The sequence below is a fragment of the Choloepus didactylus genome, chromosome 21, assembly GCF_015220235.1.
Source record: "Choloepus didactylus isolate mChoDid1 chromosome 21, mChoDid1.pri, whole genome shotgun sequence".
Classification (NCBI taxonomy): domain Eukaryota; kingdom Metazoa; phylum Chordata; class Mammalia; order Pilosa; family Megalonychidae; genus Choloepus; species Choloepus didactylus.
The window spans coordinates 19,905,818-19,917,733 of NC_051327.1; the positions used below are offsets into that span (position 1 = coordinate 19,905,818).

Sequence of the window (11,916 nt, forward strand, 5' to 3'; positions counted from 1 at the left end):
AGGAGCCAGTGTCCGAAGGCACAGCATTACAGCGACGCTGAGGCGCAGTCCATGCTAGATACACAGTTCTGGAACTTTAAGCAGAAAGGGAAAGTCTTCAAGTGGCGGTAAAATAATATAAGGCTTAAACACAGTTACAAATACTGCATCTTCCCATTTTTTAAGAAATGCATATATATTTTTAATAGCTACAAATAGTTTGTTTTTCCTGCAAAACAGGAAAACACTCATGCAAAACAGGGTGCTACCTCCCCAACGTCTCCAGTTGGTGTCCAGGACTGAGACTGTCCCGATGATGAGGGTGTGGGCACACCAAGGACAAAGACCATCCAGGAACAAGGGGTAAGTGCTGAATGCATCTCAGGCAAGAAGCTAACAGGATCAGGGATGCGACTCGGATCCCAGGTCTAGAGGATTCATGGGGCCCATGGGTTCCACCGTGGGTCCTGAAGATCAAATCCATCCGCTAATGTGGACACTCCATGAGGGCAGGGATGTTTCTCCCTGTTTTGTTCGCTGATGTACCAAGCACCTAGAGGGGTTCCTGGCACAGAGTAGGGCCTCAATAAATACTTGTAGACTGAATCAAAGGAAAATACAGAGAAAAGCATTTTATATACTGTAAAGTGCCATAAAATGTAGGGTGTTAATATTCATTCATCGTTCAGACTCACTTGATTAGATCTTTTTAAAGGATTGTTTTTTTTTAAAATACTCTCATGTTTATCCAGTCACCAGTAGCAAAATATTCATTTCCTAATAGTTGATGTGTTGACAGGCTGTTATAGTATGAGAAATAATGGGACAGAGGAATTTTACAGATGAGGGTCAAGTGTTAGTCAGGGCAGAGGGAGCTAAAAATAAAGTTAAATAAATGAGGCTGCCTGAGAGAAGATCCCAGCTGGGGAGCGAAGGATCCAGCAAATAGCAGAGGGTCTGGGGTCAGGGCAGAACAGGCAAACACAGCACCATCACAAAAATTTAGAATCCTGCGATTACGTGTTTCCCGTCTGTGTCCACTGCGACGACAAAAGCTCCGTGAGAACCAAATCTCTTTGGTCTCATTCACCACTGTAGCCCAGTGCCAGGCACAAAGCAGGTGTTCAATAAATATTTGTTAAATGAAAAAGAGAGTGGGGGAGGAAGGGAGAGAGTCTGAAGCTAGCAATCTTGCAGGCAGGATACAGCCCCTCCAAAAAATGAGGTTCAAGCTGCCAACCTGCGATAGAATTTTGCGTTTATCACCAGGTTTCCTCAGGAGATTGAGATAAATGTCACACTGGAGGAGGAGGAAGTCCTCAACCTGAACTGCCCCAAAAGATAGTAAGAAAAAGTGTTAGCATCACTTGCATAAGAGACGTGAGAAGCCGTGCTCTCCGGAAACTCTAAATAAACCAGGACTTGCCCCTTCCTCTGTTTGAGAGTGGGTGGAAAGAAAATGGGTCAAAGTGCCTTCCTGAACCCTTTCAAGCCCCACCCCCTGCCAAGCCCTTCAGTGAGTAAAGACAGATGACACCCTCCAGTGAGGTTTCCCTCCACTTGATGGTCCTGCCTTCTCCAGTACCTTCCGTGAACAAAAAGAAAAAGCTGGGGAGGGGGCATTTCAGCAGGGTGCCCTCACTGCGCCTGGGGTCTCCTGGCGATGCTGAGTTTTCTGGTGCCGGTTGAGGATGGACCTCTGGTTGAAGCTTCTCCCACAAGCAGGGCAGTGGTAGGGTTTCTCTCCGGTGTGGATCCTCTGGTGTCTGACCAGGCGCTCCCCTTTACTGAAGCGTTTCCCGCACACCTGGCACCCGTATGGCTTCTCCCCTGTGTGCGCCCGCCGGTGCACGGCCAGGTTGGCGTTCCTGCTGAAGCTCTTGCCACACTCACAGGTGTAGGGTTTCTCCCCGGTATGAGTTCTCCGATGCACCTGAAGATGCTGCCTCCGACTGAAGCTTTTCCAGCAGTCGCTGCACTTGTAGGGTTTCTCTCCTGTGTGACTCCGCTGGTGGACCTCGAGGTGGTGCCTCTGACTGAAGGTTTTCCAGCACTCGCTACATACATAGGGTCTCTTTCCCAAGTGGGTTCTCTGGTGCTTCATGAGGTACTCTCTCAGGGTGAAGCCTTTCCCACACTCCACACAGCCAAAGGACTTCTCTTCTTCATGGGTTCGCTGGTGTCTGACAAGATTTGAACTCCGACTGAAGCCTTTCCCACACTCAGGGCACTGGAAAGGCTTCCAGAAGGAGCTGTGGGATTTGAGATCATCGGGCAGGGGTATGACGCCATGCTGAGGAGGAGGAAGCCCCGGCAGGTTTCCCGCAGAGCTACTGGGCTGCTGCTCACAGGTTCTTCCAAGCTCAGGGCTCTGGAGAGCGGCTTCCCCAAACCTCTCTGACGTCATTCCAGCAAGTGCCCCTTTAAGGTCTTCCTGCTGGGCTTTCACCCCCTTCTCCTTGCTCCCAAGGCCTACAGGGAGAAAGGAGATTCAGATTGGCACTGCATTGCTCTGAAAGCCAATTTCTACATTAGAACTTTGCTTCTAAGGGTGTCCCATTAACAATTCCTTCACTTTCACTGACCCTAAGCTTGGCTACCTTTCATTTCTTTCCATCTCCACGACTTTCTACAGAAGTGGCTGCCAAGTTTTAATGTCTTCCCACTTCCTACTAATTCAGACTTTTGTTTCCTTCAAAATCTAACTCCTGTACACCATGGATGATTGTAAGGTATGTGAATATATCTCAATAAAACCGATTTTAAAAAAAATCTAACTATTTCCTCCAAGAAACATCCTCTGATAATTCTGATTATTCCCTTACCCTGAGTCTCTTTGACACTTACATATCCAATAAGCACATTATTTCATTTGCCCTTATTTATATGCAACCTTCTAAGTGCTAAGTTATATGCATCTTGCCTTTTCCAACTGATTATAAATCTATTCCAGTAATGATGAACTACCTGCAGCAACCCGTATTCTCCATACGCTTTCTCAACCCTCTGTCCCTGCTCACACTGCTCCCTCCGCTGAACCAATCCGGGGTTCCCGGGAGCCTCACACAGGCACTGGCTCAGGGCTGATGCTCATTACTCTGGATGAATGGATGAACCCAGTTTGTCGCCAAGGTCCCTGTACCACGTGCCTCTGGAATAGCTTAGTTATTGGGGCTGCAATGACCATAAACATCACTGAAATGCCCCAACTTCACCCTTCTGTCTTCACTGTGATCCCTCTTATACTCTCTCTAAATTGACCAAACAATTGTTTATAGAAGAACGTAGGAAAGAAAGGGAGGAGAGAGGGATAGAAAGGTATTGGGGAGCAAAGAGGCCAAGAGGAATAAAAAGAGAAATGACAGTCAGTGCTTAAAGTTGGAAAGAGCCCTTTCGGGCAAGACCATCAGAAGACAAAAAGAAAGCCGACATGATAAGCTTCCCGATTTGATAAAATATGAAGTATGCAGCTATCACGTATGATTTACTTTTGGGTTTAATAAACTTTTCATGAAAGTAAAGGGTACAAAACATAAACACAGAGCTCAAAGAATTTTCATCGTGAATACAACCACGTAAACAGCATCCAGTTCAAGAAACAGATCATTACCAGTCCCCAGAGGTCCCTGGCCCATCCCTCCCAGTCCCTACAACCTGCTCCAAAGGGTGACACACTCCTGACTTGTAGTGCTGAAAAGTACTTTTTGCCTGTTCTTGAATTTTAGGTAACTGATTCATACATTGTTTCTGGCTTCTGCTGTTCAATGTTACTTTGGTGGTTTGGAGATACATACTCCAGAAAAAACTTGTTCTTAATCCATTCCTGTGGGTGTGAACCCTTGGAAACAGGAGCTTCTGATGGGTCTTAATCCTGTTACTAAAGGCCTTAGAGGGAAGGTCAGAGTGGGAAAAACCACAGAGGGAGCAGCCAGAAGCCGAAAGTCAACGGAACCCGGGAGAAAAGGGAGAGGCCGGGAGAGGCCACTGTGTGCCTCGGCATGTAACAGAGGAGCCCAGGAGCCCCAGGAAGCCAATCTCCAGGAGAAAAGCACCTCCTTGTGAAGCCTTAATTTGGACTTCTCCTAGCTTCAAAACCATGAGATGATAAATTCCCACTGTTTAAGCCAACCCACTGCATGGTATTTGCTTTAGCAATGAGGAAACTAAAACAATTATTCTTGTAAGATTATCCATGTTGTATGTATTATTTTACACTGATATAAGAATATATCACAAGCTATTAATTTGACTGATGTTCATTTGAGTAGTTTCCAGTATTGGGATGTTATGAATAGGGAATTTAAAACTAAATGTATGTGGAAATGTAACCCATAACATTCTCTGACATTTGCTCTATAACTACTTGTTAAATCGTACTTTGGAAAGTTATCACTTTTATGTATATATGTTATATTTCACAATAAAAAATATTGTAAAAAAAACAAAAAACTAAATGTAATGCATGAGCCTTAACTGGACCCAGAGGAAGTGTGAATATGTGCTAGATGTTATACATTATGGAATTCATGTTTATTTTCTTAGGCAGAACTATGATACTGCGGCCATACTGAGAATGTCATTTCAGAGCTGCAGGAAGTAGTTAAGGGTAAAAGATGAAGGATGATGATGTCTCCAAGTTTCAAATCACTCAGAAACACACATACTATTAATAAATGAAGTAAATATGGCAAAATGTTAACGATTGTTGAATCTAGATAAAGGAATAAGTGTGTTCACTGTATTAGTCTTTTAACTTTTCTGTATGTTTGAAAATGTTTTCAATCAATGTTCAGAATATAAGGTTGGGGGGAAATTTTAAATAAAAGAATACGTAGGCACAAATAAAGATCCCAGAAGAAAGACGCATTAGTAGAAAGAGAATGGAGGAAGGAGTCAGAGCTCTGGTTTTGAATGTGGGAATGACTAAAGAACAGTTGTGTGACCATGGAAAATCAAATTAACCTTTCTGCATTCTAGTTTCTTCATCTTCAAAGTGAATTATACATTCGTCAAGGCTGTTGTATGCAAGAGCAGGAGTGCAATGGCAGGTGATATTATTTCAACCCTCAGACCAGGGACCTGATTTCTAGCTACTTCCGATGATCCTCTGCTTGGATATCAGACTCAACAAACAGAACCCTTTATTCTCCCTCTCTCCCTTACGAAAAATTTTCCCTTCCTTTCTGTCAGCAGCACCAGCATTTTGAGTACCCTCGCCAGAATCTTACACTCCTCTTTGACACTTCTCCTTCCTTTCCTTTGACAAGTCTCTGACCAAATCTTCATAGTGACTAGTAGAATTCTGGGTACACAGTAAGTGTCAAATAAATATTTTGGAATGCATAAGTGAAGGTGAAGAGCCAAGTGCATGTGATAATAATTCATCATGGAATAATGGAATGGGCCCCAGGGTGGGGGTGGCAGGTTGGGGAACCTGGGTCCAGTGTGAAGTGCCCCAACAGAAAGCTACTACCACTACCAAGGGGCCTGCATGCAGCAGGCGCTCAGCAAATACCTGTTGAATGAACACGGAGAGGTGATACATCCTCTGCTGTTTTTCTCTTGCTCTCAAGCCCTCAGTAAGCGTCAATCATGGACACAGAGTGGGTGACAAAGAATCCTAAGGACCGACCTGTCTCATTTTGACCCAAATAATGCCTCATGTTTTCCTGCTCACTGTCTGGTTCTTCTCTTAATTCAGGAATGCATCTGGCCAGCTCCTTATACTTCTTGGTCCATGTTCTTTCTTTCGGGCCCATTTACTCCTCTGTCCATGAAATCCCCTTCCTTTGTCAGCAGTAACAGGTTCTGAAGTCTCTGGGCTATGACAAGAACCTGATCTGTGGCTTTTTGAACTCCTTGTTTCTTTTCCGTGGGGTGAAAACAGAGTCTTACCTGGAGATGAGGCCCCACAGGCCTCTGGCTCCACATATTCACCGAAGCAGTCGATCTGGGCTGGGGTCACATGCCTCCACTCCTCCTCGGGGAAAGCCAGGGCCATATCTTTAAATGGCCCAAGCCCCTGAAACCAAAGGAGCTTGCTATGGATAAAGAAATAATCCCCAGTCCAGATGCAGAACACAGGGTTCAACATTCTAGGGAAAAGCAGAACGTGAAGGCAGAAGCAACCTGGGTCCCTGGATGGCCTTGGGAGCAGAACTGCCTCTAGGGAGTTTAACAGGAGGAGAGACTTGATTGAGCCTCGTATTTCTGATTCTCCACTGCAGCGGCTAACTACCACCAGACCCAATTTCCACATTGCAATCACCCCCACTCAATCCTCAAGCTCGATGGAGCCTGGGGGTGCCATTTATCCCATCATCTAGAATGGATTTTCCCTCAAGCTAAGTAAACATGTGGGCAATGCTAGTCTTAAAAATAAGTGCATTCTTCCTCTTCTGGAACTGTTAAATAATTTACAGATCTAAGTAAAACAACAAATATCCTTCCAAAAAAACAAAAAACAAAAAACCAAAAACCAAGTGCATTCTTGTTCATAAGACCATGAATAAGAACTATTACAGGAGAAGGGGAGGGTCTGACCAAATTTAAAAATGCTTGATATCTTTGTCATTCTTCATCTCCTCCAAACCACATACCTGGAAGAGAAGAATGGGAAATGACACTGGCACCAAACCTTGCTCAAATACTGCTTTAGCTATGTTAGATTCGACTACCTTCTTTCTTCTGCCAAACTGCATCTTTTCTCCTTCAAGGAACTCTTCAGTTTGAGACTCATCCCCTTCCAAAAGGCACCCCGCTGGAAATCAGTGAGCACCAGCTCTCGGGTTATCCTGGAGATAACCTCACCCCTCCCTGGTAACACAGTCGGCACCCCATGGGAGAGATTTAACCTGCGGCAAGAGTGCCCACCCATGTTTTGGTTACTCCCACTTGTGGCAAGGAGACAAATGCTAACAAGGCCCAAACTCCCGGGATGGCCAGAGGACAGGCCGCTCTGCCCAGCGCGCCTGAGTCAGCCACATTCCTGCTGACACCAGCTGGGTGGGGGGATCCAGAGGAGGAGCCGTGGCAGAAGCATCCAGAAAGGACACCCAGAAAGGGTTATTTATCTCCTGGCCCACCACCAAAGTGGAGATCCCACCTGTGAGATTATCAATAGTCTTTCTCCTCTCAGTTATAAGAGTAACATCAGTGAGTCAACCTATGGCACAGGGTCCAGGCATAAGGTCAATGAAAATTAACAACTGAGGACAGCAAAGTAGAGAAAACAAAGCAGCCATGTGCATCAGAGCTAGAAAGGGAGAAGGACCCAACCATGTGCCTGGCGCTTTGTTGTGCAGAGAAATCCTGGGGAGGGGGAAGCTCACTCAAAGCAACATCACGATCTCCGGAAAGGCAGACTCACGGCTCACCTGGGATCCAGCGGTAAGGAACCCAGCTGCCAGCTCTTGGTCTCTGGTATTTACAGTGGGGAGGCCAGGACCAGCCTGAAGGAGAGGCAGCGCTGAGCAGGGGAAAAAGCATGAGAACAATTAGCTGTGCTCTGCAGTTTGCTCACTCAAAGGTGTCCACTGCCTGACACACAGAACCAGGGACCATGAGGAGACACCAGCCAGCAATCACTCTGATGCATCCTTTTCCATACCCGTGGGTTTGGGTGTCCCCTAACCCACACTCAGCTGGGAAGATGGCCCCAACCCAGTGTGCCATATCCCTTTAGGACTATTCATGCTCCCAAGTCACACTCTGGGGAGAATGCTTTTGAGATTCAGTAAAAAACAAAATCACATCTTACTCTTAAGGCTACGGTTTGTCTGCCTACCTTTAAAATTATCCCTTCATATGTCAGCTGCATATTTCCTGGTGATTTCTAGAAGTGATGTGAGGGAAAGGAGAGGAGGGGAAATGATAAGAGAACATGATCCCAGATATCCCTGTAAAAACCAGGGAGTCAAGGGATAGAAAACAATTTTACTTCATCTGTTTCCTACTAAAGTGGAGGGAGTAGCCAGGAACTCGTAATTATACCTTTCAGGTAACTTAGCTTATTAATTGGTGGGTTTCCAAAGGAAAAGGGGTGGGGAGAGAGCAAAGCAGAGTTTTCTGTGCTCTCACTTCCTGACTGCTTGCATCTTACCCTGGTCCTGGAAGGCCTGTGGCCCATCTCCAAGGTTCTGGCTGAGCTGCTCCTCGGTGCCTGGGTCTAGGCTTTGAACTCCTTCCCCCTGGGGCATCCCCCACTCAGGCTTGACCTCCACTGGCTCCAGGTGGACATCTGGTTCCCAAGGGCCTCTGCAATGTGCTCTCTCCTCCTGCTGTCCTGGCACATGGCAAGGAACCTAAGAACAGTTCCCAACACTATTAGAATGAGGTCTGTTATAGAGGGAGTTGAGTTAACACCTAATGAGAGAATCAAGAAGAGAACCACTCCAGCTACAGGGAGAGGAATGAAAAGCAGGCTCAGCTCTTCCCTAACATCAGTGAGGAGGCATCCAAGAAAAAGAAGCTAATCTCTTAATCAGGCTCTGAGCAGCTCTTCTCTCTCCATGGCATTTTATAAGGACCCCATCTGCCTGTCTTGACACTGATCAAATTCCACCACAAATAACATCATAGGGCTCAAATATTGTTTGGTTAAGGGGAACTTTAGCACAATGCACACAAAGCTGGGGGAAAACATTTTCCCAGTTGGAGAGGCTAAAAGTAAAAGACACAAAGGCCAGACTCTCTGCTGTGAAAAAAAGTTGCTCTGAAAAGAGCAAGGAAAATTCAGAGGACTTTCTCACAGAGACACACTCACATAAACAAGAACCTTTCTGGTCCATTTTTTAACTCCTGAATTAGGAATAATAAAAAATAATAATAACAATAAATCCCTTAGGATTACATAGGAAGTCAGCAAGGGATGCAGTGGGGACAGTGAGCATCAATGAATCTACAAGGGACCTTGAAAACAATCACAGCTACCTTCCTTGGGCCTGAGGCCCCCAAGGAAAGCAGGGCCGAGCCTCTGCCCTGATGACCAAAAATGAGCTAAACGCCCTTCCACACCCCCGCACCTTCCCTGGGAATGAATGGCTTTTCTTGCTGGAAACTCTACAACCCTCCAAATAACACCTCAGGGAGTCTGGGAACAGAGGAGACAGACTCTACACTACATCCACTCCCAGTGCTTCCTCAAACCTTTCAATTCCTTAAAACCCCCTTCCCACACGGACAAAACCAAACCTGGAGACCCCTCCTCACCCACCGCCTTGGCCTCCAGTGCTCTCTCGGTCAAATCCTCCATCATGGTCACCATGGCCCTGCTGCTCTCCGGGCAGTGCTCCCGAATCCAGGCATAGAACTCCCGGGGCAGGATGGTCAGGAACTGCTCCAGCACCAGCAGCTCCAGGATCTGCTCCTTGGTGTGCAGCTCGGGCCGCAGCCACTGGCGGCAGAGCTCTTGGAGCTCTCGGAGAGCTTCCTGGGGCCCAGCCGCTTCCTGGTAGCGGAACTGCCGGAACCTCAGACGAAAAGTCTCAGGACTAGAGTCGTCCCTTCCCCTTCCCCACAGCAATTCTTTCTCCAGTTTCACTACAGGAACACTCATTTGCTGTTGGGGGTCTTCAGCCATCCCTGGATGCTCTTTAAGCATCTTCACGCTCCCTCTGAGAAGACTGAAGATCTGTTAAAAAGACTGGACAGACAATGATAACAGCATAAATGACCCTTTTGAGAACACAAAACACCTGAAAGGTCAATCCGTCCCAGTTCTGTCCCTACATTTATGACTAATCAGCTGGAGAACACGGGAGTTACCCTCTACGAGTCATTTCCAAAAGACTGAACGTATATACCGAGTCATGTCAATTCAGTTAGTATTTTCTAAGTACCTATTACATGCAGAAGGTAAATTAAAAATGTGTAGGATTTGGCTTAGGATCTCATTGGGGAGACAACACATCAGAAAATGGCATAAGATGGGTTATAATTTAGTTAGTCACTAGGACCGATTCTTCCCACACTAAAGGAAATATATATCCAATGCATATATATGCCAGGCACTCAGAAGCTACAAATATAGTAGAGAACCAGACAGACACAGTGCTTGTCCTCTTGGAGCTTATAAACAAGTGCAGTAGACAGAAACAACAAATGTCAGCAAGTAAATAAAAATTATAGATGGGGATAAATTCTAGAAAGAAAAAAAAAATGGGCTGCTCTGTTATTGGAGGATGATGGACATGAGAAGGCTTTTCTGAGGGGATGGCACTGAGCCTAAGACCCAAAGGATGACAATGAGCCAGGCACTCAAAGAGCATCCCAGGCAAAAGCCTCAAGGCTAGAAATTACTTGACATGTCTGAAAACAGGCTGAAGTCTAGGTGCTTCAGCATCGTGGTTCAGGGGCAAAGCTGCATGAAAAGATGGAGGAGAAGCAGAAACCAGTTTATCCGGGACCTGGGCTACAGTGAGGGATTATGAACTTTCTTATCTCTTATATTAGTAAGAAGCTGCACATGAACAGAGAATAGATTAGAGGGAGCAAGGAGGGAAGCAGCACTCAACAGTGGTCCAAGCAGAAGATGAAAGGGGCTTACTTAGATTAGGATGGTGGCAAAAAGCAAAGTCAAGACATATTTTGGAAGTAGAATTGACAAACGTGCTGGTGACCTGGATGTGATGGTGTGCTTGGCCTAAAGAAAACAATGGAGCGACATACATACCATTATTACAATTGACAGAAACATTGTGAACTTGTACAAGCTTTATCATTTAGAAAGCCTGTGAACACATACTTTCATTAATACTTAAAACAACTCTGTATCATGAGTACTACTCCTGCTATTTTTCAGATAAAAAAAAATTGAGGATGGAAGAGGTTGGATGGATGGCTCAGGTCTGCCTCCCAAATTACATGGTATAGATAAGAAACACAGGAAGAAAAAAGATTAGCGTAGGTCCAAGTATTCACGAGAAAGAGAAGAGGGTTGTACTAGACTGCAGGATGAGTACAATTTACCTCCGTGGTAGGGGAAGGAGTACCTAGGCTGGTGAGACAGACTGGAAGCTGAAAGGAAAGAGCCTGCAAGAAAAGGGAAAGAGAACCCTAATGGAAACAGAATGAGAACTAGCAGGAAGTAACAGAGAACTAGCAGGGGGCACGTCCAAAGCGTCCGCTTAATAGTCTATTGGGGGTGTGTGTGTGTGTGTTTACCTATCTATTTATATTTTGCAGTCTATTCATTCCGTCTGCTGCAGCGATTGAGATTTCTCCTTCATGCTTTTGCAGCTAAACATAACTCTGCTACCGCATTTATCACACTCTAGTGCAAACGTTTACCAACGTGTCTCCATCGACCAGATGCCCAGAAGCAGGAAAGGTCCTCATTCATCTTTGTCTCTCTGGCCCTTGGCAAAGAAAAGGTGCTCCGCAGTTATTCTTTAAATGAGTGTCCTGCGCCTCGTTCTAAAATGACTTCTTTCACTTTTCAAGGAGTTCCGCTCGGCTTCGGGATTCCCTCGGCTTGGTGACCGCCCGCGTGAAGCCGACCCCGGCCGGGCGGGATCAGCGTCGCTCCTGCCTGGGCCTGCTGCGGCGCGGCCCCTCCGGTTCCCGCCCCCGAGGGCCTCCGCGCCGGGAGAGGGGCTCCCGGCTCTGCTCCAAGGGGTGCCCCCGCCCGTCCCCGCTGCGCCGGCCGCAGCCCTCACCCGGCTCTCGCCCCGGACCCCACCGCACGGCCCGGTTCACCCGCGCCCTCGGTGGACCGGAAGTGAGCCGGACGCTGTCAGGCAGGTTTGTCAGGAGAGAGCCCCTTCCGTTTCCTCTCTAGGAATCCCGGAGGTCGGCGCGTCTCGGTGGTCGCTCGCCCCGCGTGCGGTCGGTGCGTGGCCGGGGTCTCTCCCCGCCGCGGCGCACAGCGGTCCCCGAGACTCTGGGCCGCCGGGCTCCTTCCCGCCTCCGCGCCGCGGCACCTGCATTCCCTCCGTT

The 11,916-nt window shown here is 46.9% G+C and overlaps 1 protein-coding gene across 3 annotated transcripts; it reads right to left on the bottom strand.

The window, feature by feature from the left end:
• Window positions 1–134: 134 nt before the first annotated feature.
• LOC119517821 (zinc finger and SCAN domain-containing protein 25) lies at window positions 135–11,636 on the bottom strand. Of its 3 annotated transcripts, XM_037814860.1 has the most exons (7): window positions 11,143–11,636; window positions 10,526–10,621; window positions 9,194–9,622; window positions 8,081–8,282; window positions 7,356–7,447; window positions 5,875–6,001; window positions 135–2,451 (listed from the first exon to the last, which is right to left on the bottom strand). In XM_037814860.1, the coding sequence occupies exons 3-7, from the start codon at window positions 9,578–9,580 to the stop codon at window positions 1,604–1,606; spliced, it is 1,656 nt and encodes a 551-aa protein (XP_037670788.1). In that variant the 5' UTR covers window positions 9,581–9,622; window positions 10,526–10,621; window positions 11,143–11,636; the 3' UTR covers window positions 135–1,603. The 3 variants fall into 3 exon arrangements, with proteins under 3 accessions (XP_037670788.1, XP_037670789.1, XP_037670787.1); XM_037814861.1 differs by lacking the exon at window positions 10,526–10,621 and having other exon boundaries at window positions 11,269–11,636; XM_037814859.1 differs by lacking the exon at window positions 10,526–10,621.
• Window positions 11,637–11,916: the final 280 nt, after the last annotated feature.